A 27,809-nucleotide genomic window follows, 5' to 3' on the forward strand; every position below is an offset into this window, starting at 1 on the left:
GGCCGCCGCCTGCTCGGTCGCGGCCCCTCACGGCCCCGCCGCCCGCCTCATTGTGTGTCACTCACAGGCAGCGCCAGCCCCGCGCCCGCCCCGCGGAACCGGAAACCGCCTCAGCGCCACAGCGGCCCCCGCGCGCCGCCAATGCCCGCGCGCCGCACGCCGAGGGGCGGGGCCCCGCCCTCCTCACTGTGATGGACAGGCGTATTCACCAATGAGCGGCGGGCGGGCTCTAAAGTGGGCGGGGCTGTGGGCGGGACCAGCGCTGTGGGTCAGACGGGGGACGGGAGCGGGCTCTGGCCGCTCCCCCCCCAGCCCCGTGTGGGGCGATGCGGCGGCCGCTCCGCTCCGGCTGCTGTCCTGGTACTGTCCCCAGTTCTGTCCTCGGTTCTGTCCTCCCTGCTGTTCCTCTTAGTGCACCACCAACACCGGGACCAGGCGTGTGGGCCTCGCCGTACGCTCCCGGCCGCGCCATCCCGCCCCTTCTGCTCCCATCCCGCCCTAGTTCCACGTTTCCTCGACGGTGTGTTAATTCCCGACGCAAATGAGGTGGGAACAAGGGCAAACGAGGGAAGCCGCAGGTCCCGATGCGGTGGGGTCGGTTGCCCGGGATGGCCGGGCAGGGCTCGCCTTGTTCTCCGCAGCCTCACTCTTTCCTGCGCCTTTTTTCTCCCTGTCCGTCTCTCCCTCACGTTCCCCCGTCTTATTTTCCTCCTCCTTGTCTTTCATTTTCCCTCAGTGCTCCCCTTTTCCTCCTGCCTATCTCTCATTTCCCCTCAGTTTCTCTCATGTGCTCTTGTTCTCCCCCTTTTTCCCTTACGCCTTTATTCTCCCTTGTTCTCCCTCATTTTTCCTTTGCTGTCTCTTTTCAATTGCCCACACTCTCATTTTCTTTCAATTTCTTTCCTTTTCCTCTCAGTCTCCCTAATTTCTTCCATCAATCTCCCATACTTTCTCTGATTTTACATTTCCCCCTTGGTGTCCCTCCTTTTTATCTCTGTTTTTCTTCTTTCCCTCTTTCACTCTTTTCCCCTCGGTCTCCCTCATTTTCTTTCAGTTTCTCTCATCCCCGTCTCATTTTCTCTCCTTTTCCCCTCAGTCTCCCTCATTTCACCCTCAGTTTGTATTTTCTCTGCAGTATCCCGTATTTTCTGTCATTTTCTCCCTCAATCTCATTTTCTTTCAGCTTCTCTCCTTTCTCCCCACTCTCTCTCATTTCCCCCCTCAGTTTTTCTCGTTTCCCCCCTCATTTTCTTTCCTTTTCCCCCTCAATCTCCCACATTTCCTCTCAAATTTCCGTTTTCCCCTTGTCTCATGCATTTGCCTCCCAAGTCTCCCTCATTTCCCTCTGTTTATCTCCTTTTCCCTTTGGTCTTCCTCTTTTTTTTTCCCCTCAGTTTCCCTCATATTATGTTTTTCTCCTTTTCCCCTCAGTCTCCCACATTTCCCCCCTCAGTCTTCCTCATTTCTCCCCTCAGTCTCACACATTTCCTGTCACTTTCCATTTTCCTCTCATTCCCCTCATTTTTTCCCTCAGTCCCCTTAATTCTGCCCCTCACTTTCCTCTTTTCCCCTCACTCTCCCTCATTTTCCCCTCATTCTTCCCCTTAGTCTCCCACATTTCCTCTCGGCTCCCATTTCCCCTTCACTTCCCTCATTTCTCCCCTTTGTCCCTCATTCCCCCGCAGTTCCCTTCCCCTTCCCGCCTTCCTTCCCCCTCTCCCCCCTCTTTCTCCCTCCCGGGGAGAGTTTTACCCTTTATTTTTTTAGAGTTTTAAGTGACAAGTTATAGCTCTCAATTTTGCCAGCCCTATAGGAACGCGGGACTGATCTTTACAAGTGCAATTGGTGACTGTTTCCGAGCAAACTCACTCAGAATTTTTCTCCGTGCAACTTTCTTGTTTGAAATAGTTTGTTGATCTCTGCGAGGCAGCAGAAAAACCCCGTGTTAGCCAATAACTCTGTGTGTCGCTGACTGATCGCCACAGGCGAGGATTAATCGGTTCCCAAATCGTTCTAAAGAGCCACTTTACCTCATCAACCTGATAGAGGATATTAGCGAAGCAAAATGCTTAATCGCTTCAGTTAACAACAACAACAACAAAAAAGAGCCTGATTCGGGTTCCTTTAAATGCTCCGGTTTTAATTTTCCATGTTTCTGTCTGATGCAGTCCCAAGAGACATCTCCTTGGACAGTCCCTTTTCTTCTCCATTGAGAAAGGGCCTCTTTCTCTGGGAGTTCTCATTGATATCTTTAATTGTGAACATTATTCCCATGCACGTGACTCTTGGGTCTAAATCTTTTTATTTTCTACCTCCCCATCTTGGCTATTCACTCACAGCCTCATCACAGTCCTTGGTGGTTACGTGCTCCCAGGGCAGAGTATTTCCTGGGAATGTCTTCGTGTTTCCCAAGTTTTCTCTTGCTCTGCTGAATTTCCACCTTGTGCAAGAGACGTTGTTCAGACACACCAGATGCTGAGCTTTTTCTTGAAAAATTGCCTGTTACTTCCTCTGAAACATTGTTAGAATTTGCCTTTTGTTTTAATTTCCCTCAATGGCAATTTTCCCATGCCTTCATTTTTGCCCAGCCTGGTGTTAATGGTTGTTTTTGTGCTCTCCCAGTGCAGGACACAGCTGCCATCCCACTTCTGCTTGGGTCGCTCCTCCAGCTTTCAGGGGCAGGATCTGAGCAAGAATTTGGACACTTTCAAGATGGGAAACCCAGAGCCAGGTGTCTCAGCTTCCACATGCACTCTGGCAGCCCAATTATTGGGCATTAAACCACATTTTTACTGAACAATTTGGGGTGTCCCATTTAGGGTAAGCACCAGCTGGTGCTCCAAGCACTCTCTGCTGGGACAACAAGTTTGGAGCTGGACTTTGCTGATCCCTGTGGATCCCTTCCAACTCAGGATATTCGATGAAGTGGCGTGAATGGATTATTTTAAAATGTGCTGGGGTGGCTCTTTACATTCAACTGTGAAAACACTCAAGGAGAGAAATTCCTAGAACCAGCCTTTGCTCCGCTAGCAGTTCCCAGCCTGAACCGTTTCCAGCGCAACCGCTGATCAAACCTACCCCGATTTTCTTTTCAAGCTCCCCTCAAAAAAGAAAAAAAAAAAAAAAAATCACAGCCAAGGGTAGAAAATTTGCCAGGCTCTTTAGGAGCGTGTTGGGAGTTTGGGGTGCTGGGGATGCCGGAGCCAGCAGCCATCCAGGCTTCTCCAAACTCCTAATTTTGCAGGGAGATCTCAAGCTAACGAGCTGTCAGCCGAGTGCCTTCGCACCCGAGGCAGCCGTGGGCTGAGCTCCTGGTTCTTTATACCTATTCCAGCAACTTCTGGGCTTTGCAATAAGCGTCTGCAAATCCAATTAGCGTCTTTCTTTGTGGCACTGGATGCTGGCAGAGATCCGCTGTGCTGCTGCCATCTACAGTAGGGCCAGTGCCAATGGATAAGAAACAGCCCTTATTTGCATATTCAAATATGCAAATGAGACACGACAGCTCTCCTTCATTTTTGTTTGGGTTTTTTTATTTTTTATTTTTCTTTCCAGAGTCTTGCCTCAAAGATCCTTGTCTTGGACTGAAAGGTGTGTGTTTAATCTGGCTTGGCCCATGGTAGGGGACCATGCCAAGGGCTGGTTCTGTCCCGTGAGAGTTGGGGATGATGGAAAATAAAGTGGAAAAAAGACTTCGCACTGTGCTTATCCCTGCCTTGGCCAGGGATGGGAAAGATTTCGGGGGTGTTTTCCCAGGTTTCAGCCCTGGGAAAGGACAACACGTTCTTTCTCTCTCCTGCCTGTGCACACCATGGATACTTGACAAGCCAAACGTGGCTGTTCCTGGGGAGTGTGAGCAGAGGAGGCAGCAGCAGAGATCAGATGAGTCCCGGTGCTCCAGTGGGGAAAGTCCTGACAGAGCAGCCCAGGTGACCCCGCAGTCACCAGACGGGCAGAGCCCACCCCAGCTCTTGGGATGATCTGAGGAACAGGCAACTGCAGACAAAACTGCCCCTCGAGGCACCTCTTCCCTCCCCTGTCTCGCTTTCTCTGCAGGAACACAGCACTGACACCCTCAAACACACAGAGCCCCCCACCCTCCCCAGCAGCCCCTCCAGACCATCCTCACACAGCCCAAAATGCCTGAATTTTCAGCATTTTTCAGCAGAAGTTCTTTCCTCTAGGTTTAGCATCCCTCACTGCGAGGTGGGCTGTACCTCAGCTGTATATTGCAAGTCCCTGTCATGGTTTTGTATGTCTGTGCTTGTGGCTTGCCCTTCCTGCCTCTGGAGAAAAGAGTTTGTTTCACTGTTTTTCATCATTCATTATTATTTTCTCATTACTAATTTAGTTGTAGCCTTCCCTGCTTCCACTCTTGCACTGAAGACCACGACTTCTGTGGTCAGTCTGGGCCCTCAGTGGCTTGGACACCAGCCAGGGAACAAGCAAGGCTGATTCCAGCACGGAAAGAATCAGGCAGTGCAGAAAAATTATCATCTTGTAATAGCTCTAAAGTGTTTAAAGATTTGGATAAAAACCTCACATTTGAGCAGGATTCCTCTGAGAAAATTCACTCTGCCACTTTGTGTCCATGTGCAACATGCTTGAGTGGAAAGTTCTGATGTCAGTGACTTCACTGCCTTCTCTTCCATCTGCAAAAGGATTGCAGTGGTCTTCACCCACTTCTGCAGGGCAGATCCCATGAGCCAAGTGCTCTGTGGTGTTCCCAGGATGAGCAAATCTGCAGCTGAAACCCAGGATTTGTGATATTTAAGTAAGAAGGGGCAGAGATCTTTCTCCTGGTGTGAGCCACAGCTTTGCCAACCACAGCATCACGTTCTTGTGTGCAGCCTCTGAAAATGTCCCGAATCCTGAAGCTGGATTTCTCTGGGGGAGCCTGGGTGCTGCTCTGCTCTGTGTCTGGCACAGGCTCACCTCAGGGTGACAGGGAGAAGCTGGGAGTGAGGTGAGTGAGGGCTGCAGCCGCGCTGGCTCCTGGTTTGTTAATCAACACTGGGATCCCTGCAGGGAATCCTGTGCTTGTTTCAATCAGCTGAGAACCCCAGCAGTGTTTATTCTTCTAAAAAATTATTTTCTTTTGCCTGTTGTCTGCCTTCCCCTTCTGCAGTTCACACTCCACACTGCAGCATTCACAGAACATATTTAACACTGATGTAGTGTAGCAAAAGCCCAGATTGTTAATAACCAAAAACTCTGATTGCCAAAAAGATACTCCTAGCAACTACTAGCTGCATCTGGGAAAAATTACAGACAGCTTGGAAATTCTTTGGTTCCTTATTAATGAAGGACTTTGTAAAAAAACCCAACCCACACTGTAATACAGTTTAGCTTAACTAAGTTCTTTTGTGCCTGAGGAAAATCTAAATTATAGCATGCTATAGCTACTGAAAAATGCAGAAGGATTTAAATGTACAATAACCCTCTGAACCATAAGGAAGAGGGAAAATTTTCTTAGTAAGCAGGAACACAATGAGAATTTATTTTATTCTTTCTGGGTATTTAGTGCTGGTGAAAAGAGCCAGATGAATAGACCCAAACACGTCACGTCCCTTGCAGATGCAACATGGGCAGCACAAGCGTCTTCGAACTGCCCCGCCAACGTGACCCAGTTCTGAATGAGCAGCACCAGCTTGCTGGGGGAGAAAGGAGCCTGTCACTATTCAGCCCCTGACCCCTCTGCTCCAGGCTGTTAATGAAGGGGCCTCATTAACACCAAAGGTGAGCTTGGCATTATAATGGGCTGCTGAAGTGACACCCATCACTCCTCCATGCTGGTTATTGAGGTGATGGCACCTTCCCCTCGTGCTCTGCACACAGAGGGCAGCTCTGGCCAAGTGATGGAACAGCCGGGTGCTGCCAGAGCTGGCCAGACCTGCCACAGGGAGAATTTCACTGGCTGGATTTGTCCCAGGCTAAATACAAACTGCTGGCACAAGGACAGCTGGAGAAGATGGGCCAAGGCACCTCATGTGGCCACTGGAGCAAACACAATCGTGGGACAATAGGAGGGAGGGAAATCCACTGCTGAAATCAGTGTGTGCTCTGCACAGGGCTGCTTTTGGCTGCTGCCAAAGTCTGGAAAGTGCCCATCTGCATGCTGAGAGGCCACCTTGTGACTGGGGACTGTCAGCCTTGACAGGACAACCTTTAGGTCACTGAAAGATATCAGATGAAGGAAAAAATCACCTGAAAAATAGAGCATGACAGAAGGAGATCAGTAGGGAAGTCTGACCAGCACCCAAGAGCCTGTTCTGAGCTGTGTTCTGGGTTGAAGAGCTCAAATAGTGAGTAAGGATTGCTATCCCACATTGCCTGGAGCAGCTGTGGCTGCCCCATCCCTGGAAGTGTCCAAATCCAGGTTGGGTGGGGCTTGGATAGTGGAAGGTGTCCCTGCCCATGGCAGGAGTGAGTCTGTATGGGCTTTAAAATCCCTTCCAAACCAAACCATTTCATGATTCTACAGAGGCAGAACCTCTCCTAAGGCCCTCCCAGTGCTTGGAGTTTCCTGGGGCTCTAAGGTGGCAGTGCAGTGGCTGCATACTCATGCTTGCCCTGGTTCTGAGCATCCTGAGCTTTTCTCATGTTGTGTGGAGCCTTCTCCTCTTGGGACTGGTGTTTCTGCTGTTTCCAAGCCCAGTAATTCATCCTGGTGGTTCTGAGAGCCACTGGCATTTTCCAAGGGCAGTGGATCCCCAGCCCGGTGGTGTGTGATGCTCTCTGCACTCAGAGCACACTGTGAGACAAAACCAGAGCTCCTGGAGCTGTTTCTCAGAGCCTGTAGCATTCCAAGCCTCAGCCTGGAGAAAAGGAGGCTCAGGGAGGACCTTCTGGTTCTCCACAACTCCCTGACAGGAGGGTGCAGCCATGTAGGGGTTGGGCTCTGCTCCCAGGGAAAAAGGGACAGGACAAAAAACAGCCTCAAGTTGGTCCAGGGGAGGTTTAGGTTGGATATTGGGAAAATTTCCTCACAGGAAGGGTTGCAAAGCATTGGAATGGGCTGCCCAGGGCAGTGGTGGAATCACCACTGCTGGAAGTGTTCAAAAAACTTGTGGATGTGGCCCCTAGGGGCATGGTTTAAGTGGTGGTTGGACTCAATGATCTGAACCATTGTGATTAATTCTGATTGTATGAAATTATTAAGAATTTCTGGCTTTTTTTGGTGGATTCTGGGTCAGCTGCTCCCATGACAGATTCCATTAAAGTGTTTTTCTGGTGTAAAAAATCGCTTTCCCCTGTCTGCACAGCAACTGCAGGAAGGTTTGCCAGATATGCAAATACATTCAAATGAGCTCTGCTCTACCTGGCTCAGGTACATCCCAGCTCAGATAGTGCCCCACGCTGCAGTGAGGGCAATGCCAACGTGCAGTGACTCAGGGCATTTGGCTGGCCCTGCCATGCTGAAATTCAGCCCACTGAAACTTCAGCTTTATCAGTGCCATCGTTACCTGTGAGACAGGAGCGCCCCTGATTGCAGCAAAGCCGTTTTTTAGCAGCGTGGCACATCTCAAACACCCCCGAGCTGGATTTTGTTGCATAAAAGCACAGCCAGTGTAGTTTCAAGGGAGTCAGGCTGGGATATAAAGTGACAAACACATGTGACAAACACTGTTTCGACCAACACAGGGAGCATTCAGAGCTGTAACAAATTCCTTGCCTTTGTTACTCAGCCATCAAATCAGCCAGGTAATACCCTCCCATGAGTGAAGCCACTGCAGTTATAAAGTTATAAACCATCAATATTTGAGCTGGGTGAAGGATACAATCAATTTGGACCCATTTTACTCAGTTTTGGAAGTGCACTCTGCAAACACTGCAGGTGCAGGCTGCTTGGTTTGGGTGCCTGGGCATTTTTATAGGCCAGGAGATCTATTTTAAATACGTGTGAAATGTGTCACCAAACATCTGACATATGTGGGAAACATATTCCTGCACCGTCTGGGCAGTGTGTGAGGTCACTGGGGAACAGCTTGAAAACAGCAATCATTTGCATATGGATATAGAGTTATTTATTTGGTGACACCGTCCCAGGGGAGCAGGGGCATGGCCCAGGTCTCTGTAGGTCACAGGCGATGTCAGGGGTGTTGAACTTGTGAGGAGGAAAATTGTGAGGGCAAATATAAATGGCTGAAGTGTTTGTGCCTGGAAATTTTTATTTGATCCTTGTAAAAAAAGTTTTGTGGAGGCTAAGAGGCATAAAGAGGAAAATAATGTTATTTTGGACCCTTTGCTCTATGACATTTTAATCACTAAGAGTCACAGAATGTCCCAAATTGGAAGAGACCCACAAGGATCATGAGTCCAACTCTTGGTCCTGCACACACACCCCAACAATCCCACCCTGTGCACCCCTGAGAGCATTTGGCTTGGAAGGAGCCTTAAAGATCATCCCATTCCAAATCTTAATTGGAATTAATCTATATCTGTGTCTGCCTGTAAGGATAGTAAATGTTATTTAATGTTACATGGGTAAATTGTGAAGCCTGATAAGATGATTCATGATGAACAACACATGCAACTTGTTGCCATTTTTGCTCTCGTTTTTGTTTCACAGATTTGGGGTTGATTTCACTTGTCAGTGCTCTGGTGGATGTTAATACTTGGCAATATTAGGATAGCAAACAGCAAAATCTCACATATATTAATTCCTGCATTTTCACACGACAGATCTTCATTGATTAATTTTTAAATTGGTCCCAGGAAACACTTAGTGAGATATTGCAATTTGCACTTTATTGGCATTACATGGCACTATTCCTTGCTCCAGCTCAGCAAAATATATTCTTAAGTGTAAGTAAGTGCCATCAATATCAATGGAATTATTCATATTCTAAAAATTAAACATATGCTTAAACATTTCAGGGAGCTGAGACAGCTGGTCTCTTGTTGAAGGCCTATCTAAATAAATGCAGCATCTACAGCAGATTGTGAGATTTATAACCCCATGCACAATTTAATGATGGATATTTCAGCATTTCAGGTTAATCTTTGCCTTTTGTTAAATATTTGTGTCAAAGAAGCGAGGTGTGACATTTCAGTACAGTCCAGTTTTATGTTTGAACACATCTGTGAAGAACCTCTGCAGAACTGAGCTCATGAATAGGGACAGAAGCGACTGAATGTTCATAGAAAGTGAACAAAAAAAAAAAAAAAAAGAAGTGGAGACCGATCCTAATTGAAACCACGTTTTGAGCTGTAATGGGAAGGCACAGAAAAATTAATCCTTCCATTTTAGGTATTTTGATAGCAGCCATTAGTGCAGAGTTGAAGTTATTCAAACCACTTTGCCAGACAGAAGGGAGCTGCTTGTTTTTCTTCTGCCAGCAGCAGTGAAAATGTCTTCCCAAGTGGAACCAAACCACGGGGGTTTATAGAAACAGCTGAAGAGATTATTTGATGTTTTGATTAAAACCTCATTTTTTGGTCAGCTGGTTTATTTGCCCAGGTAATGGCTGTGCTTCTCCTTCCCCACATCCCTGGTCAAACCCAGGCCTGGCTGTGGGTGCAGCTCAGACAGAAGGACAAAGGCAGGGACCTCGACACCCTGCAAAAACAGTGACAGAGAATTCCCTGAATACAGTGACAATATTCCCTGTCAGCTAGTCAGGACCTGATAGCTTCCACCTGTCCAGAACAGCCACCAATATCTGTGAAATCCTGGCATTTATGGTTAGTTTTGTCTTCTAAGAAAAGTGGACAGCAAGGATGTAGGGAAAACAGTGAGGAAAAAAAAAAGAGTATTTTTCCTAGCAGTTGTGAAGTGGGTGGGACAGGAGTGTCAGACCCCAACTTGGAAATCCTGTATTCAACCTCAAAAGTTACACTGAGAGTTGAAAGGACAAGACTTTTTAAAGTAATAATTCCTGGAGCTTATCTCTTTCCTTCCTGGGTTTCTCAGCCCTTTGTGTGCCTGGTTTCAAACTTTTGACTGCGGACATGGGAGATTAAAACTAAACATAAAATCAAAGCTGAATCAATGTTGGTTTCACATGACTCCAGCAGAAGGTTCTTTAAATCAATCCTGAAGATTGCCAGGGTGGCACTAAAATCCCAGGACAGTGTGACATCCATTCCCTGTTTCAAAACTACCCTATCCTTTCTCTCCAAGACACTTAACAAATAAAGATCTTTTCCAAAAGGCGTAAGCGACACTCCAGTGAAGCAATTTCTTTTCCTGGCATTGTTAAGAGTGGGGACTGAGTTATTATTAATTACTTTTGCATTATTTATGCGGGTCTGTGAATGTGCAATATCTTTTACAGATAAATCACCCTGCCTTGAAAAGATTCCAGTGTGCCAGCCAAATCCTGGGAATCTGAAACAGCAGGAGGCAACTGGTGCAGCAGAACAGGTAGATGTTAATCCTTGATGCTGCAGGACTGGTGCCTTATCAACGTTTTTCTTTCATTTGTTTTGCAATTGCACCAAAGAGACTCAACTGATGCTGTTGTTTCCCAACCTCTTTAATCTGGCATCAGCTGACAGGAGCAGCCTCCATCCTCTTCTCTATTCCTGCTCCTTCTCTTGCCTCTCCTTTCTGTGGTTTATGCAGCCACTTGGAGAACCAAAGCAGGGAAATGATGTGGGAAGATTCAGGAGAGGTTTCTTTGTGGCCGGTCCCAGCCCTGAGCACGGGGGGTTTGCGTTTCCTGCTGCCCTGCCCGCTGTCCTGTGCTGAGCTGGTGTCACACCCGTCACACCCACAGGGCCGGGGCACAGGGAACCCTCACAACTCCCCAGGGTGTGGAGAAGGGGCCACTGCTGCCTCTCACCCCCCGAGGAGTTCCCCGTTCACTGTTCTGGCCATCCCTTCGTCCCCCTGGCAGTTTTTAGGGGTGTTTGTCAGCTCTGCCGCACAGACTGCGGCCGTGGCTCCCCGGCAGGAAGGACAGAGCATCCCCAGCAGCTCAAGGACATTTTGGAGGTGCGAACCCAGCCTCACATAGCCCTGTGCAGCCCTGGGGATGCCCAGACCACCGTCACAGGCTGCTTTTGGGGCTGCTTTGCTTTCTCAGGCTGCAGCCCTGCTCGATGCAGGAGGCCCAGCCTCGGGCACTACCGCCCTTTTAAAGCTGCTTTGTGGGTTTCTTTTCTTTTCTCTCCTTTTTTTTTTTTCTTCTTTTCCCCAGGTTCCCAGGGCTGGGGATTCAGCTTCTGGCCTCATCCAGAAATCCCCGAGGGTTTCAGATCCCCACGAGGCCTCTCAATGTCTTGATCTGCTTGAATAGGCATTTTTAACGCGGCCCCGGCTGTCATCGGGGCCTGTTACAGTCACTCAACTGCAGCAACATTGTTCTCCCGGCAGCAGCGCCGGGGACACCTCCCTTATTTCCATACTGCACGGGGGGATTTGGCCACTGGGCCGAGCATCCCACCGGGGCTCGCTGGCCGGAGGTGGCCAATTAGCCCCGCTCGCCCCCGGCCCAGCCCTTCATCCCCCCGGCCGCTCCCAGCATCTCCAGCCCGCGGGGCTGCTGGCGCCTGTCCATCTCGGCGGGTCCTGCCGGAGGTGAAGGTGACCCCCTTTTCCTGTGCCAGGGGCTCCCTGGCAACGCCGCCTTTTCTTTGGAAGCGGCCTCCTCCACCCCCTGACGGGGCTCGGGGCTGTGAAAGCCCCGCTGCACTTTTGAACTTGCTGCCGGCGCGTTCAGTGGCTGCGCGGGGCAGCGGCGGCGGCGGGGCCGGGCCCAGCGGGGACCCGGTGCAATTGCCCAGAAGTTATTAATAGGCTGGGGAAGAATGTGATGGGCCGGGGGAAAGGGTGAGGAGGGGGGAGAGAGGCAGAGAGGGTCAGCGAAAGGGAGACGGGGTGATGAGGGGAGAGGTGGGAGTGGTGGCACGCAGGGGAGACAAAGAGATGGGCACCAGGACGGGCAGACAGGGCCATGCACAGGCTGGAGATGCGAGTTCCCGGTGCCCTGCACCTCGTGCAGGTGTCTGAGGAGTGGCCGTGCTGGAGGAGAGGTGTCTGACCCCAGTGCTGGGGGATGGAGAGAACAGAGAAACCAGTCCAGGGCAAGGCATCCCTCTCCCAGGATGAAATATTGCTCGGGGTTCATGAGCCAAATTTGCCATCTAGTGGCCCTGGGGACTATTGCAAAGGAAGCCACGAGGCAGCCGCGGCCGTGGGAGAAGGCACTGCCGGTCACCTTCTCCCAGAGATAGAATCCAACCTGCTCCTGCTGTGGCTTTACTCACAGGGGCCCAAAAATGGTCAATGGACTGACATTACCTTTGTGTGGCTGCGTTGCAGGGAGCCATCCTCAGCCACCTGCCAGCCTTGGTGCTCACCGGTGACAGTCCCTGCAGGCTGGAACAGGACCCAGAGCCACCACAAGGCTCAGCTCGTCACTGTGAGCAGCAAGGTTTAGGGAACAGGAGAGTGTCCTATGACTGCGAGAGCAACAGTGGGGACAACCTAGAAAGCACATCACTCTTTCTCTGAGGCTCTACACCTCTTTGTTCCTGCAAAGGTAATGACATTTTAATCTAATGTCTTAGAATGACAGAATCCCAGAATATCCTGAGCTGGATCCCTCAGGGATGATCAGTGCAGCCCCTGGCCCTGCCCAGACCCCCCAAGAACCCCACCCTGAGCATCCCTGAGAGCGCTGTCCAAACGCTCCTGGAGCTCTGGCAGCCTTGGGGCCGGGCCCATTCCCTGGGGAGCCTGGGCAGTGCCAGCACCCTCGGGGGGAAGAACCTTGCCCTGAGATCCATCCCAAGGCCTGGCACAGCTCCAGCCCTTCCTGGCCTCCTGTCCCTGGCCCAGAGCAGAGCTCAGCCCCTGCCCCTCCGCCTCCCCTCGGGAGGAGCTGCAGCCCCCGAGGAGCCTCCCCTCAGTCTCCTCTGCTCCAGCTGAACGAGCCCAGTGCCCTCAGCTGCTCCTCAGAGCTTTCCCCAGCTCCGTGTCCCTCCTCTGGACACTCTCCAGCAGCTTTGGATCCTCCTGATTTTGTGGTACCCAGGTGCCCCCAGCACTGGAGGTGAGGCTGCCCCAGTGCAGAGCAGAGCGGGAGACTCCCCTCATTCAGCCAGCTTTGACCATCCTGGCTTCTTACCTCATCCTGCCCTCAGACAACCCTTCCAGAAAGTCACCTTTGTGGCCTTTGGAGATTCAGAGCTGGGGAGGAGCAAAGACCACTGGGGTTTGAGGAAGGGGAAGAGCCTGGGGTAGGGCACCTCAGGACCTGGGCCAGCAGAGCCTCTTTTGGGCTGTCACCCAGGATTTCTCTTTATAAACAGCTCTCCCTGGGTCAGAGAGAGCTTTGGCCACCCTGTCTATGGCAGTGACTGGCAGATGAGAGGATGTGGTGCAGTCAGAGAAAAAAAGACAGGCTTCAGTATAAGTCAGTGTCCACAGCTTTAATGCACAGCTCTCCTGAGTAAGACCACATAAATCAATAAATAGAGTTAATAATAATAATTAGAGCAGCCCCAACAAACCCAGCTGTCACCAGTTTGGCTTCAGTGTTCTCCGCAGTCCCCTTGTCAGCAAGGGGTGCTGGTGCTTGACTAACACAGAGGACACAGAAGCAGCACCGTGTCCCTCCCCTCCTCGTGGGGATCTGCGGGAGGAAATCTCCAGCTCCCTGAGCACCAGCCTGGGCAGAGCCTTCCGAGGCACCTGTGGGCTCCCACCTTGCTTCATGCCCAGCATCATGAGGCCTCAGCTGCTCCCTGCCCCCTCTGCTACCACTCTGCCCCTGCCTGAGGAACAGGAGGAACACAACTGAGATGTTCCCCATGTGAGCATCACACACCCCATGCCCCAGGGAGGCCTGAGGGCACCCATGTCTAGCACTGCTTGTGGGGTTCCTCCAGGGTGACGTAGGGCACCACAACAGGCCATGAGTCGCTGGGCCAGTATTCCAGCTTTGGCTTAAACGAGGGCATCTCGTAGCTGACGTCGAAGTAGATGACCAGTGGGCAGCAGTACAGCAGGGACAAGGCTATCAGCACGTGCCTGCCAAAGAAACCAAAACTGTGTGTTGGACAGAGGGATCTTTGCCTGCTGGCATGGTCACCCCAAGGCTGCAGCCCCCAAAGGTCCCACGAGAGCTGCAGGGAGTGTGGGTCCTGCACAGTTTGTGCCTACAGGGAAATCCTGGCAGAGCTCTGTGAGCTGGGCCAGGGACAATTCCTGGTGCAGAGGGGCTGGGGTGACATAGGGGACTCATTCCAACTATTCCCCATTTCCTGGCTGCACTGCCTGTCCCTGGCTGGATAGATCTGAGTGTGCAGCACTTGCAGCCCTACCTGGGCAGGCACTGAAGTGTCAGCTCCAAACAAAGCCCTGCCTTTCAGTTTGGCTGCTAAAATCACAACAGGGATGTTGCACTTCACATGGCACCCCGGCAGCAGCCAGAGCCCTTTGAGAGCCAGCTGCCCACCTGGAAGGGCTTCTGGAACTATTTTACTTGCAAAACAGTGCTTGGCTGGTGTGGAGGAGAGGGACATTAAACAGTGGTTAGGGCTGAATCCTGGGGCTGAGTGAGGAGATAAGTGACAGGAAGGGGGAGAGGGTGGGGAAATAATGCAGCTGTTTCATCTTGGCTGCTGTTTCTCTGCTGTGGACCTTTCAGCCCAGGAAATGTTTGGGCTGGGGTTCCTGGAGCCCTTACCAGAAGCTGTGGAAGTAGGGGAAGTTGATGGCCTGCCAGAGCCAGCAGAGCCACCGGTCACTGATCCAGCTGGTGATGGCCAGTGCCCACCACATGACCATGACCGCGGCCATCCGGTGAACCCGTTTGTCATTGCACCTGGAAGACACAGAGAGGGACAGGGAGCAGAGTAATCGTGTTGGAAGGAAAGGGAGTTGTAAAGAGGGCTGGCTCCTGCCTGCACTAGCAGCAGTGCAAACCCCAGCAAGCTCCTTCTGGAGAGTGTTTCTCAGAATTCCACAGGAACTGGAGAAGTGTGGCTCTGGGGAGAGGATTTCTGATTTTCTGGGTGTGAGGATGATGCTGGGAGATGCCAAAGCACTCCTGTCTTTCTCTTCAGACACCCAGCCCCACACTAGCTCCCAAATGCCCCACAAAGGGGAAGGAGCAGCAGAGATGGCAGCTGAGGGGGAGAATCACGGGCTCATAGAACTGTAAAGGCTGGAAAAGATCATCATGTCCAATCATTAACCCAGCACCACCAACCATATCAGCACAAAACCCTGTCTCAAATGCCACATCCACAGGGTTTTTGAAAATTTCCAGGAATGATAACTCCACCACTGTCCCATGGGTTGTCCCCATTCTGGGCCAGGTGCCCTTCTTCTGCAGTCCTGCCTGGGCCCCTGCCTGCTCCCTCCCCAGTACACCTGGAGAAGACTTGGGCTCAATTCACTGCTGAGGACACAGTCCCTGCCCAGCAGGAGCACAGCTGGAACTGCAGGGAACCCCTGAGCCCCCTCCTTACTTCTTGAGCTCCCTCCAGGTGAGGTACAGCAGGTGGAAGGCGATGCAGTTGAGCGCGTAGGCATTGAGGGTCGGCTTGATGAAGGACATGAAGGTGCTGATCACGGTGGTGATACCAGTCAGCCAGAAGAAATGCCTCCTGAGGGGAATTGGGAGTGTCAGTGCCCCCAGGGCTCACAGGAGGGTAAGGATGGGAAAGGTCCTGTTCCCATCCTGAGAGGGGAAACGCTTCTCCAGCACCTCCTGTCTGTCTGCCCGTGGCTGACCTCAGTGGCTGTGTGGCCCTGGCAGGAAAGCTGAGGGATCAGCCCTCGGTGGGTCTGGGACAGCCCAGGAGGCAACTCCTGCACTTCCATGGTGCTGCAGGGATGAGGCAAAGGCAGGGAGCTCTGCTCAGGGAAGGGCTGCCAGGCTGGGCTGTGCAAACACCCATTTGGGCTCCCTGAGCAACAATAGGGCTCAGAGGGGTCTTTCACATGCAAATCCCTTCCCAAGACCCTTCCCTCTCCCCCAGCCGCGTCTCCACGGTGAACTCCTGGTGACCTCCTGTTCGGCATGGGAAGAGCAGACTTGGAGCAGGTCTCTGCAAGGAACTGGGCTGGCTCAGAGGGCTCAGCCAGGAGGAGACATCCTCTGAGTAAAAAACCCTGCTGGGTTCCCACTTCTGCTGGTTCATGCCCTCCCAGTGGCCCCATCCTTTCTGCTGGGCTACTCTGGCCCAGCCAGCCCTCCTCAAAATGAGGGCTGTAACCATCTTGTCCTCTGGGAACCCCCCTCAGCCTTGAGGGAAAGCTCTCTGTGGATGACAGAGGATGCTGGAATAGATTGACAATGTGAGTAACTGAATGTTAATGTTCAGGAACATTTCATTTCCTAACTAATTTTGAAATTCTCCATGCAAAGTTTCCTCTGCAGTGACACAAACACAAACAGCTCCAGCTGAGAGGATCCCAGCACAGGAGGGTTTTGGCTTTTCCTCTGTCAGAGCCAAAAGATGGAGGGCCTGGTCCTAAAGCCCTTCAGTGACCTCAGAGCTGACCCCTTGCAGGGGAACTGGGGGATCTATGGGTCACTACACCTCAGTGTCAGTGTCCCATCCCTCCCCTCAGAGCCTGCCCCGTGTCCCTCTGGGTCATACCTGGTCTTGATGCACTTGGGGAAGTAAGCCTGGGGGTACCAGAAGGAGTAAGCCACAGCCAGCGTCCAGAGGATGGAGAGCTCATCCAAGAGCTGTCCCACGTAGCTCAGGGTCATGTGGAAGTACATGGAGAAGACACCTACAAGGAGCAAGGACATCTTGAGATGATAAAGCTCCACCCTCCCACAAGTCCTGGGAGGTTCTTGGGGGCTGTTCCTGAAGATACCCCATTCCTGAAGAGCAGGGCGTGGATTTTGGTGTTCAGGGGCACTGGACTGAGTCAGTCCAGTCACACCAAGGGGAACTACAGGGCTGGAAGCTGCATATCCACAGCTGGCAGGAACCATGGGCTGCAGGCTTCAAACACACCTGGCTGTTTGGTTACACAGCCGAGTTTTCTGTGCTTTGGCTACTGAGACCCTCCAAAAGTCTCATGTTGGGCAGTCTGGCAACCTGTCTGGTCTTCCCACAACCCTGGCACCCACCTACGAGGATGAGCAGCCCTGAGACAAAGTAGAGTGGCACAGCCTTCTTCTGGCAGTACTGCCGGTTCAGGTACAGCAGCGCAGGAGACAGCATGAAGAAGCTGACATTGCTGATCTGAAAAACAAGAGGCACACTCAGCTCCTGGGCAAGCCCCATCCCACCACAGTATCTCCATGTGTGAGGAGGATCCTGATCTCCAGCAGAGAGCCTCATGCTGAAGCAGGGGTTGCTCTTGGCACAGGGAGAGGGCAGAGGTGTTTCTCCAGAAGCCAGGCTGGAAGTGGAAGGGAAGCTCTTGCTGTGGCAGCAGTGGCTGCAGACACCTCTGCCCTCCCTCTGGGGCCAGCAAGCCCAGGGTGAGCTGCTGTGTCCTTTTTGGGTGCTGCTGGTTTATCTTCAGCTGCCTGGTGTCTCCAAGCAACTCCTGTTTGTAACCATCTCCCTCTCATGTCAAGCCAGACCCTCCAGGAGCTGCCTGGATTGCTCCTGACCCTTCCAGCCAGCAGTGGTTCCCCTGTGAGGGGTTGGAAGGGTGTGAGGAGTTGGGCCAGCACAGCAAGCCACGGTCAGCAAAACATCTGAGCTGGGAATGGGTGTGGTGGGGAGCAGCAGGATGAGCAGGACATCGGTAGGTGGGAACAGGCAGGACTGAGGTGACATCCTGTGGTGCCAGGTGTGAAGCCACCTGGCCTGGGGAGAGGAGGTGTTCTGGACACTGGTAATTACATGAGGTCATAAACCTCCTCTAAACACATCTGGCAAATGAACACAGAGGAATGATTCTGCTCTGGTTTCCAGCTCTGCAAAATTCCTTTGATAGACTTTGGTTAGTCTGGGGAGCAGGGGATGGAGCTGGGGAGCAGGGGATGGTTCTGGGGAGCAGGGGATGGTTCTGGGGAGCAGGGGATGGTGCTGGGAAGCAGGGGATGGAGCTGGGGAGCAGGGGATGGTTCTGGGGAGCAGGGGATGGAGCTGGGGAGCAGGGGATGGTTCTGGGGAGCAGGGGATGGAGCTGGGGAGCAGGGGATGGAGCTGGGGAGCAGGGGATGGTTCTGGGGAGCAGGGGATGGAGCTGGGGAGCAGGGGATGGAGCTGGGGAGCAGGGGATGGTTCTGGGGAGCAGGGGATGGAGCTGGGGAGCAGGGGATGGTTCTGGGGAGCAGGGGATGGAGCTGGGGAGGAGGGGATGATGCTGGGGCTCAGCCTATTGCTGGACTGGCTGAAGGTGCCAGTGCTTTGGAGAGAGGAGATGCTGATGGGCAAAATGTGGGAGCTGGGGAGGAGCAGCGAGTGCTCAAAGCCTGGCCCTGTCTGCTGGGCCAGGCCTGCTCCACCCTGCAGCACAGGGGAGGGAAATCTGAACTAATGTAATTACCCTCTCTGTGTTCCTACCCCGCCTTTTTCACCTGACTTTGCAGGCTCAGGGAAGGGATGTCACTGGGCAGCACGGCCTCCCCAGGGAAAATGGTTCTTGCTCATGAAAGGCTGGCACTGTGGTGCTGCATTTACCTGCCAGACAGCTCTTTGGGGCTCTGGAGCCATCTGCTGAAGTGCCATTTGGCAAAGCACCAGGGTGACTTTTATCTCAGCCTGACAATCCTTCTCCTTTCATCTTCCAGCTCCACGCTGGCCCAGACCCCGTGCCTGGAATTTGGCCTCCACAGCTGGAGTGTCCCCCACCTCAGCAGCACCAGGTAAACTGCAAAATTAGTGCTAGGCTTGTGGTGTCCCCTGGGATCCAAGTTTATGGTAACAGGGCTACAAATCACTGGGATGTTGTCATTTCTCTGAAACACACCCTCTTCTATTCCAGAGGGAAACATAATTCATGCCTAATGTGATTTCTCTATTCCCTTAAACACCGGAGATTCATCTTGATTTTTTCACTAAGGCTTCCATGAGACAAGTTGATGCTTCTATTAGCAGCAGTTCTCAGGCCGAATGTATCAGTTTTCCATAGGTGATTAAAACCAAATCCAGGCCAATTCCCATTCCAGCCATGAAAAGAGAAGTGCTGCTCCCACTTGCACCCTGGAGGTCAAATTGTTCAGAAACGACTGAGAAATCAAACCATGTGTTCAGGCAACAACCATGCTTCAGACATTTCTTTTCCCCTGAATGGTTAAGGAGGCTTTTGGAAGGCAAGCAGGGATAGCAGGGAGAGGGAAAACGCTTGGGGAAAAGGCAGGAGAGTGCAAGTGCCAGCACGCACGTCAGTGAGGAAACGCGGGAGAGAAGAGCTCTGGATCCATGAGCGCCGCGCATTGCAACAGTGCCATTAATTACATGATAGCTGTGTTATCACTTCATTAATTCGGGACGAGATGTGCAACATCAGATAACAGAGGGGAGGGATAACCAGGGGAACTGTGCCAATAGGGTCAGGAAGATAAACGGGATTCCTTGCACAGCAGCCAAGTTTAGGGGACAGCTCCCACCCCCGTGGGGGACATGGACTTTTCATCCCTTGTCGGCTTCAAGCCCTGATTTGTAAATGCTGACTTTCTGTCTTCCCTCTAGGATGTGGCAAGCTCCGTCTCAGGTGTGGTTAGGAGGGTTTTGCTCCCAGGACAACCATTAGAATTTTTTCTGGAGTTTCTGCTCAGGCTGGGACCCCCTAGCACAGCCTCTATTTCAGCCTCTCTGGTCACACAGGCAGTCAGGGAGATAAGGGAGTGGTGATGGAGCCAAGGTGTGACAGGACATGTGAGAGTGCCCCTGCCTGAGCTCCCAGCCTGTCCCACTCCCCAGGAAGTGTGAGTTATTGCTCCAGGTGCCTCAGCTCAGCCAAACTATTTGCTTCTTTTCCTAGGAGAGAAGTGAGGCTGGGATCAGCAGCATGGCTCTAATCCTGGTGCATTAATAGGATCATTGGGAAGACCCCAACTTCTGCAACTCCAGCCTGAGACAGAGGGACAGAACCTTCACCTGTGACAGGTGAGATCAGCCTCTGATCTGGATTGAGGCAGGAGGTGCTGGTTTAAGCACAGCAGCAGTGCAGTGGCAGCAGAGGCTGCTCCTCACTCCAGCCAGGCATTTTCTGCAGTGGAAGGAGATTCCTGCAGGGCTCTTGGCAGGGAGTTCATTCTCACTCACAGTGAGCCAGTTTTAGCTGACAGAGGAGCCCACAGGGCCAGAGACAGAGGTGAACTCCTCTGAGGCTCTCCAGACCTGTGCAGCAAGTTCCTAAAGCCAGGCTTGTGTTGCAGGGGACGAGGCTGCAGGTCCTGACATCACAATGCCGGTGCTTTGGAGAGGGAAGCAGCAGTTTGGGGAGTGTCTGCAGCATCCTGGGCCATGCTGCTGAGCACAGCTTTCTGGGCAGGCAAGAGAGCCATGGGGTTAGTGAGAATGTGGGGGGCCAGGACACCCCACACAGCCTTGCCACTGCCACTGAGCCCTTCTCTGGTGGATCTGCACCCTTTATTTCACCACTCAGTGGAGCATCCAGGAGCTCTGGGTGTGAGCAGCATCAGAGCTGCTGCACAGAGACACTGCTGAGGACATGGGTTTCATTACCAGCATCCTGGATCAGTCATTTCACCAAAGAAACGAGGGTAGAAAGACAAGTCCCTGACTGATGACCCTCCTGGAGCACAATTCTGCTCTCCCCCAAGCAGCCAGAAGACAATAAATTTCTGGGTCACTGAGTCACTATAAATAGAGCTTTGTTGCTGAACTGCATCCAGCCATGAGCCACCATGTATTATTAGGTACTTAAAGGTACTGTTTACATTCTTTTCTCATACCCCTGGTGCTTATTTCTAATAAAAAGCATCCAAGGCAAGCAGGCCTGAGAGAGTGTAGCTGGCACAGAGCAATCCCCAGCAGCACATTTGCTGCTGCTGGCACAGAACGGCTCCGCTGCAGCCCTGGGCAGGGCTGGGAGGAAGGCACTGCAGAAGATGCTCTGTGAGGAAACCCTGCTGATTTAGTGATCCAGGAGGCTTGGGTAGGAGCTGGCTGGGTTCCCAGCTAGCCTAAAACTCTGGAAAATTGACACTGAGGTAAATATTGGTATAATTAATTCAGGGCAGTAATGCTTGCAGCAGAGAGGAGGCAACCCGAATATAGGGAACAAATGAATGGGGAGAGGAAAAGAAGATGCAGGCTGTGAGGATCACACCTGGGGCAGTACCCTGAGCCCCAGCTGGATCTGTAGGATGCAGCCAGCAGGGAGAGCTACACATCTAAGCCTGGCCAGATTTCTACAATCCCCTCTTTAGGAAACATCACAAGGAGCCTGATCCTGGGGGAGATCCCAGAGCAGGAAGGGGGGTCCCTGTGCTGCTGCAGGAGGTGAGAGCCAGGCAGAGCCAGCCAGGCTGTGCTGGTTGAAGGAGGGACCCAGGCAGTGCTGCTGAGGAAGGGGTGATGCCCATGTCAGTGATGTTCCTGCCCACTTTTGCTGACAAGGTCTGGCCCTGAGCATGGCACAGCCTCGGGGCTGTTGTCAGATGCTCAGATAATGGCAGATTTTAGGAGGGTTTGCTCCTCTGCCACCCCTTGTCTGGACAGGAGGTCACCAGCCAGCCTAAGGCAGGCAGCTGACATGGCAGGGTTAGATTCCTGCTGCTCAGGAATCACATCCTAAGACAGAATTGTTTCCCTCCCTTTCTGCACAGGCACTCTGCTGATCTCCTGAGCCTAGCAAAAAGGACATCAATAAGGGAACCATGAAAAGCTCTTTCTCTGCTGAGGAAGAGGTGCCCAGTGTCATATAGAGGAGAACAAGGGCAAGTCCAACTGCTGGGGAAAAAATCCTGCAGGGTTTGCTTGTCCATATCCCTCTCTCCCTCAGTATCAGTATCAGTTTGTTTTTATCTGCACTGAAACATGCATTGGAGAAGTTTTCCTCACTGTGCCTGGGTCCCACACAATGACAATTCATCCCATTTGAATTGTGGTGTGGTATGGAAACCTGGGAGATGCCTGTGGCTAGCAGGGACCTCACTCCAGGACTGGGCACCTGGGTGAGATTTTCAGGAGTAGCCTCATAGTTTAGAAACCTGTGCCACAAAATGACCCAGGCAGCTGAGAGTTAATGTTTTATGGGAATTAGAGGGCCTACAAGAATTAGTCATGCATCTGGCCATACCAGCTGGTGTCCAGCACAGGAGTCAGACTCTGAAGTGCTTTTGAAGAGCTCCTGAGATAGTTGTTGGTGTGATAAGGATTCTGAGCCACTTTGTCAGTCTGGCTGTAAACGGAATCTCAGCTCCAAAGATGTGTTTAAAACATGCTGCCTTATGTATCAAACCAGGACATGAGGCAAATTCATCTCCTGAAAGGAATCCAGACCAAAACCAAAACTTTCAGGCTTTGTGCTCTGGGTGGAAATCAGCCCCTCTCCAGTGTTATCAGTGACTCTCCCAAACACAGAGGCTTTGGGCACTTCCAGCTGCATTTAGAATGGTTTGGGTTGTAAGGGACCTTAAAGATCATCTCCTTCCATCCCTTGCCGTGTGCTCCACTCAAGCAGGTTGCTCTTGCCCTGAGATCCAAGATGCTCATGTGAGCATTGAGTGATTTCTGTATCTCCTTGCTCGTTATGGCCAGCTCTGCACCTCTGAGCCCATGAAGCAGCAGCAGTAAACAGCAAACAGCACAAAACACCCAGCTGGGTGCCACAGGGAAGCAGGATTTGGTCTGGACTGGACAAGCTTTCTTTGTTGAGTGCCTCAAAGAGCAGTGACTACACACAGCCCCCTCCTCTGAGACCCTGGCTGGGCGATTAGAGCCTCCAGGAGCCGGGGAATTATCATTATTACAGGTAATTTATTAAAAACAGGAAATGCTTTAAAAAAAGAGGAAGAGCCATTTCCATGAGAACAAGATCTTCTAGTGTTAGACAGTAATTGCCAAAAGTTGTAAACAAGGCCTGTGGAAGGCTGTAAATCCACATGCCTCACACCCCTGGGAGCCTTTAATTGCTCTGAGGGAGCAGGACATGCTCGGAGAGGCCGCTTATCTCCCAGCCCTCTGCAGGCAGATATGGATGCTCCAGCCATGCTGCAGCCAAGGCACTGGCACTGGATGGGAGATGAAGGATCACAGGAGGTGAAACTCCTGCAGCAGCTTCCCTCTGCTCTGAGTTCCGTATTCCCAACATGCCTGACACGGTTCATGGAAGTGCTGCCTCTCGTTTTGCCACTCCTGTACATTTAGCTGGAATATATGAGCCCTGTGTAGGACTTACCCCGGTTGGCAGCAGAGCTGCAGGACTGGTATAACAGGATCTCACAGATCTGGGCTGTGAAGGAGCTCTGCCAGAGTTTTCTCACTGGGAATCAACCCCACACACACACACCAGAAGCACCCCTGACCCCAGCATGTTTTGGGGAGCGACCATTGCAAGCAACAAAAGTCCCGTGATTTACCTGAAGCTCAGAAAAGGCTCCCCATACCAGCACCCTCCAGCACCAGGAAAGGAGGAGAAGGAAAGAAAACAGGGATGTCCCGTCCTGTCTGGATCCCAAAAGCAGCTCCTGGGTGCCTGGAGCCGGCCCCAGCCTCCCTCAGCCACTCACGGTGTTGTAGTACTCAGCAATCACCGCCGAGCGCTCAAAGTTGCTCTCACACCAATCCACCTCGGCACTCTGGTAGGAAAATATGCTCGGCATCGTCAGGCACCTTGGGAAAAGGAGAGGAGCAGGTTAGTGGTGGGCACAGAGGAGGAGAGGGCTGCACACCCAAAGGGGACCCTGCTCCTCACGCCTGGGCACCCAGCACAGCGCCTTACCCGGCTACCAAGGACTCATCCTCTTCCCAACACACATCCTACTGCACAACAGTTCCTCTCTCCCTTCCATGCAGGACTTGCAAATCGCCCCAGAAAATGCTCTTGGACTCTGAGGATGGTCACCAATCCATGGCATTAACATCTCTCATCAGGTGCCACACGAAGATTCCCCATTTCAGCCCAGTCCTTGTCACCTCGTCTTCTCCCTTCTCCTCACTTTCTTTATGACTCAGACCTTCCTGCCAGGAGGACTTCCCTGTGCTCTGTGAGTTACCTCTGGGGAGTGGACAACCCCACAGAGGCTGGTGCTCATTGGTTCTGTTCTCCACCGTCGCTCCTCAGCATCTTCCTGAGGGCTGGAACTCGGCTCCTGGGAGCTCAGTCCTGGAGCACCAGCACAGACCCTGGGCATTCCCAGAGTCCTGGGGCACTGGGAGCACTGGGAGCACTGGGAGCACTGGGAGGTGCCTCTTCCCTCTGAGCTGGATTTCACTTGGAGTGCACTCCCAAGCAATCTCCACCCTGGTTTGCCAGTGAAAGGGATCAGTTTGACACCTCCTGCAGGTTCTCCACTGCCAGACCCAACCTCTGGTACCAGTGCAGCTACAAATGGGACTCCAAATAAAAAGAAAGTAATCTTCTGCCTACTTTTTTTCCCCATGTTATAAACTTTCCTGTCCTCATTGTTTCTCAGCATTATTTTATATTAATTTGAAGAAGCAGTTCTGATCTTATTTTGATCAGAAGTTTTCTATTTGTCATGTTTTTTTCCAGATCCTTGAGACTTTAGAGCTGCTTTTGAAGACAGGTGCCAACCTTAGAGGCATCTGGAAGCACCACCAAACCCACGGTAGCTGGATTTTTGGTACAAAACAGAGGCAGAAATTCCCTGGAGCTGAGCAGTTCAGTCCCTGGATGAGGTGTGGGACTAACCCAGCCACCCATGCTGCTCCAGCCCTGCAGAGTGAGCAGGTTTGGGGTGACACCAGGCAGGTACCGAGGTGACAATGCCTCAGTGGCATCTCTGAGCTCCCGAGGCACTGGTGACAAACAGCTTTCTTTGCTTCTCTTTGAAAATCTTTTCAGATCTAATGCAGGGAAGGGAAGTTTGTCTTGAACCCACTCATCAGTTGATGATGTTCTTGAGGAGAAATTCCCTGTTTGCAGTGGGATGAGCTGAGCCACCGGCGTGTCCAGCAGTCCCCTGAGTGTGCAGCAGGGTGGGGCTCCCACAGCTTCCTCTGCCACCCTTCCCAAGCAGTTCAAAGGGAGAAAACACAGGAGTGTAACACAACACAAACGAGCTCTTCTGCAGCTCCTGCTCCGACCAGACAGACCGACTCGAGGGTGAACCTCCGCTGTTAACGATGGCCTCTCCTTAATCCAGGCTGGCTGCTTCCCAGAGCAGCGGGGAGCACGGCAAATGGGTGGCAGGCAGAAGGGTTTGAGGGCTGACTCTTCACACTCCTGGGTTTCCATGTGCTCCTTCACACCACAGAGACTCTGCCCTCATCCCTCATCACTTGCAAGGTGAATAAACAGTTGGACCCAGGATGGCAAATCCCACCTCATGGCTCAAGAGATGTCAGTTGAGAGATGGTGAAGAGATGGAGAGACAGAAGAAGAAGAAGAAGAAGAAGAAGAAGAAGGAGCAGGAAAATGGAAGCAGTGATGGAGTGCCCAGCACTGGCTGCTGGTGTCTCCTCCCAGCCTGGCTTACCTGTGATGGCTGGATGGACCAGCACTGCTTCCACACGCTCTGGGAGCTCCAAGGTTTCCAGCAAAGCCGGAGCAGCAACCTGCCCTGCCGCTCTAGCTCCGAAGGAGTGCCCACGGTGTGAGCTCACCGCCAGCAGCCGCCAGAAAATCCCCTCTCTCCGTCCCTAGGGAAAGAGTTGGGATGGGACAGGAACCATGTGCACCCTCCAGGCAAAGCCAGGCCCCCACAGGAAACATATTGGCTGGAGGGGTTTATATCCGTGCCCCCAGATGGGCAGGGGCAAGGAGGCAGGGCAGGGAAGCGTGAGCTGGAAGGGTTGGAAGAGAGGGCTGGAAGTGCAGCCTGAAATCATCTGTGTGCCCCCGGGCAGGTTCCCTGCGCAGGCGCAGGCACCTGGTCCTGGCCCTGCTTCTCCCAGGGGAGGGAACATCCACACAAACTCCCCTGCACATGGAGAAAACCCAATACAAGAATTTTCACCAGAACATCTGGAGCAAGGTGATGCTGCCTCTTTCAGGATTTAAATTCAAGCCACTTCTCAACTTTTTCCCCAAACGCTGTTTTATTATCAAAAAGAATCTTATCAAATCTCACTTCTCCTACCTGGTTTATTTTGTTATTTAGTTAAAGAACTATCTGCACAGGACACCTTTGGTTGACTGCTTTGCAAATATTTTCCTCCTGGACCTCATTCAGGCGTTCAAGAAATTTGGCAGCAATGAAACTTTTCCCCCCAAAACAACATATTTTTCCCTCCATGTAGAGTTGAGAGAAATATGTTGTTTTCTTAAACATGAAACTTATTATTTGGCCACTGCTTCGTGGTGGAGACACCACAGGCAGGGTGAGACCAAGCTCTAAGGTCTTTGTGTCCCTGTCCCTGTCCCTGTCCTTCCTGAAGAGTAGGGATCAAGCCTTTGCTGTGGGGAGAAGCTCTTTGGGAAGCTCAGCCATTTATTTTGCTGCTCCTATGAAAAGGAGCATCTCTGTGAGAGCTGGGCTGTGCCAGGGCTTACAAAAGCCTCACAAATCCTCCTGGATTTGGAGATGAGGGTAATTAACCACAGCAGCAGCGGCTGATGTTGCACCACGGTGGAGCCTCCGTTACCCCAGGCTCGGTGTCCTTCTAGGACAGACTTGGAGCAGAGGATCTGAGGGGATCCCAGAGAGCTGCTCCAAGCCCTGGATGCTGAGGGAGTGTGGGATGGATTTGATTTTTATTCACTTGGAGCTCTCAGTGGACTCTGCAAGCAGGAGCTCCCAGGCTGGAAGGAGCTCCCCAGTTCCACAGGGAATCTCAGTGAGAAACAAGTGGTGACTTGCCCATCCCACTGGGAAGAGAGGCAGGGAAGGTGGCAGAGGTGGCTTTGAGAAGAAGAACCCACACAGGTGATGCCTGGTCTGTGTGAACATCTTTGAAAAGAATGAGTTTTCCCACCCCAAAACCTCCAGCATCCCTGGGGTGAGTGAAGTGTCCAAGCATCCCTGATACATCCTGTGCCACGCAGTGGGTGAATAACTGGGGAGGGTGTCACGGGTCTGCATCTGCCCTGATTCATCAATAACTAGGTCATAAAGAGAGCTTGGTTTCCTGCTGAGTCCTCATTCCAAACTCCTGCTAATGTTTACATCCTCCTGCCTGTGGTCAGCAGGGCCTGGGCTGCTGGGGATGCTGACACGGGGCTGGGCTGGGGACAGGAGGGAGCCCAGGGTGAAACTTTTGGGTTTCATGAGAGGAACACAGAGACCCCCCAGTGCTGGCACTGCTGAGACCCCACCTTAAATCCTGGGGGCAGATTTGGGCTCCTCATGACAAGAAGGACCTCGAGGGGCTGGAGTGTATCCAGAAAAAGGAATGGAGCTGGGGAAGGGTCTGGAGCCCCAGGAGGGGCTGAGGGAGCTGGAAAGGGGCTCAGCCTGGAGAAAAGGAGGCTCAGGGGGCCCTTGTGGCTCTGCACAACTCCCTGCCAGGAGGGGACAGCCAGTGAGCGTTAGGCTCTGCTCCCAATCAACAGGACAAGAGGAAACACCCTCAAGTTGCTCCAGGGGAGGTTTAGATTGGAAATTAGAGGCTTTTTTTTTTTCACAGAAAGATTGTAAAGCATTGGAATGAGGTGCCCAGGGCAGTGGTGGAGTCACCATCCTTGGTGGTGCTCAGAAGCAGTGTGGATGTGGCACTTGGGGACATGGGTCAGTGATGAGCTCAGTGGCAGTGCTGCGCTGATGGTTGGACCTGATCATCTTAAATGTTTTTCCAGCCATAAGGACTCTGTGATTCTGATCCTCCCTGTGTTT

General features: G+C 52.2%; 1 protein-coding gene across 4 annotated transcripts; it reads right to left on the reverse strand.

Moving 5' to 3' along the window:
* Window positions 1-13,387: 13,387 nt before the first annotated feature.
* Window positions 13,388-26,010, reverse strand: ACER1 (alkaline ceramidase 1). 4 transcript variants are annotated; one of them, XM_058858551.1, is made up of 7 exons: window positions 25,515-26,010; window positions 23,583-23,685; window positions 17,052-17,166; window positions 16,567-16,705; window positions 15,430-15,567; window positions 14,643-14,780; window positions 13,388-13,984 (listed from the first exon to the last, which is right to left on the reverse strand). In XM_058858551.1, exons 2-7 carry the CDS (start codon window positions 23,673-23,675, stop codon window positions 13,816-13,818), a joined length of 792 nt encoding a protein of 263 aa, XP_058714534.1. In that variant the 5' UTR covers window positions 23,676-23,685; window positions 25,515-26,010; the 3' UTR covers window positions 13,388-13,815. The 4 variants fall into 4 exon arrangements, with proteins under 4 accessions (XP_058714534.1, XP_058714533.1, XP_058714535.1 ...); XM_058858550.1 differs by lacking the exon at window positions 25,515-26,010 and adding an exon at window positions 23,795-24,176; XM_058858552.1 differs by lacking the exon at window positions 25,515-26,010 and adding an exon at window positions 23,795-24,176 and having other exon boundaries at window positions 23,433-23,685.
* Window positions 26,011-27,809: the final 1,799 nt, after the last annotated feature.

The sequence above is a fragment of the Poecile atricapillus genome, chromosome 28 (genome assembly GCF_030490865.1).
Source record: "Poecile atricapillus isolate bPoeAtr1 chromosome 28, bPoeAtr1.hap1, whole genome shotgun sequence".
Lineage (NCBI taxonomy): Eukaryota > Metazoa > Chordata > Aves > Passeriformes > Paridae > Poecile > Poecile atricapillus.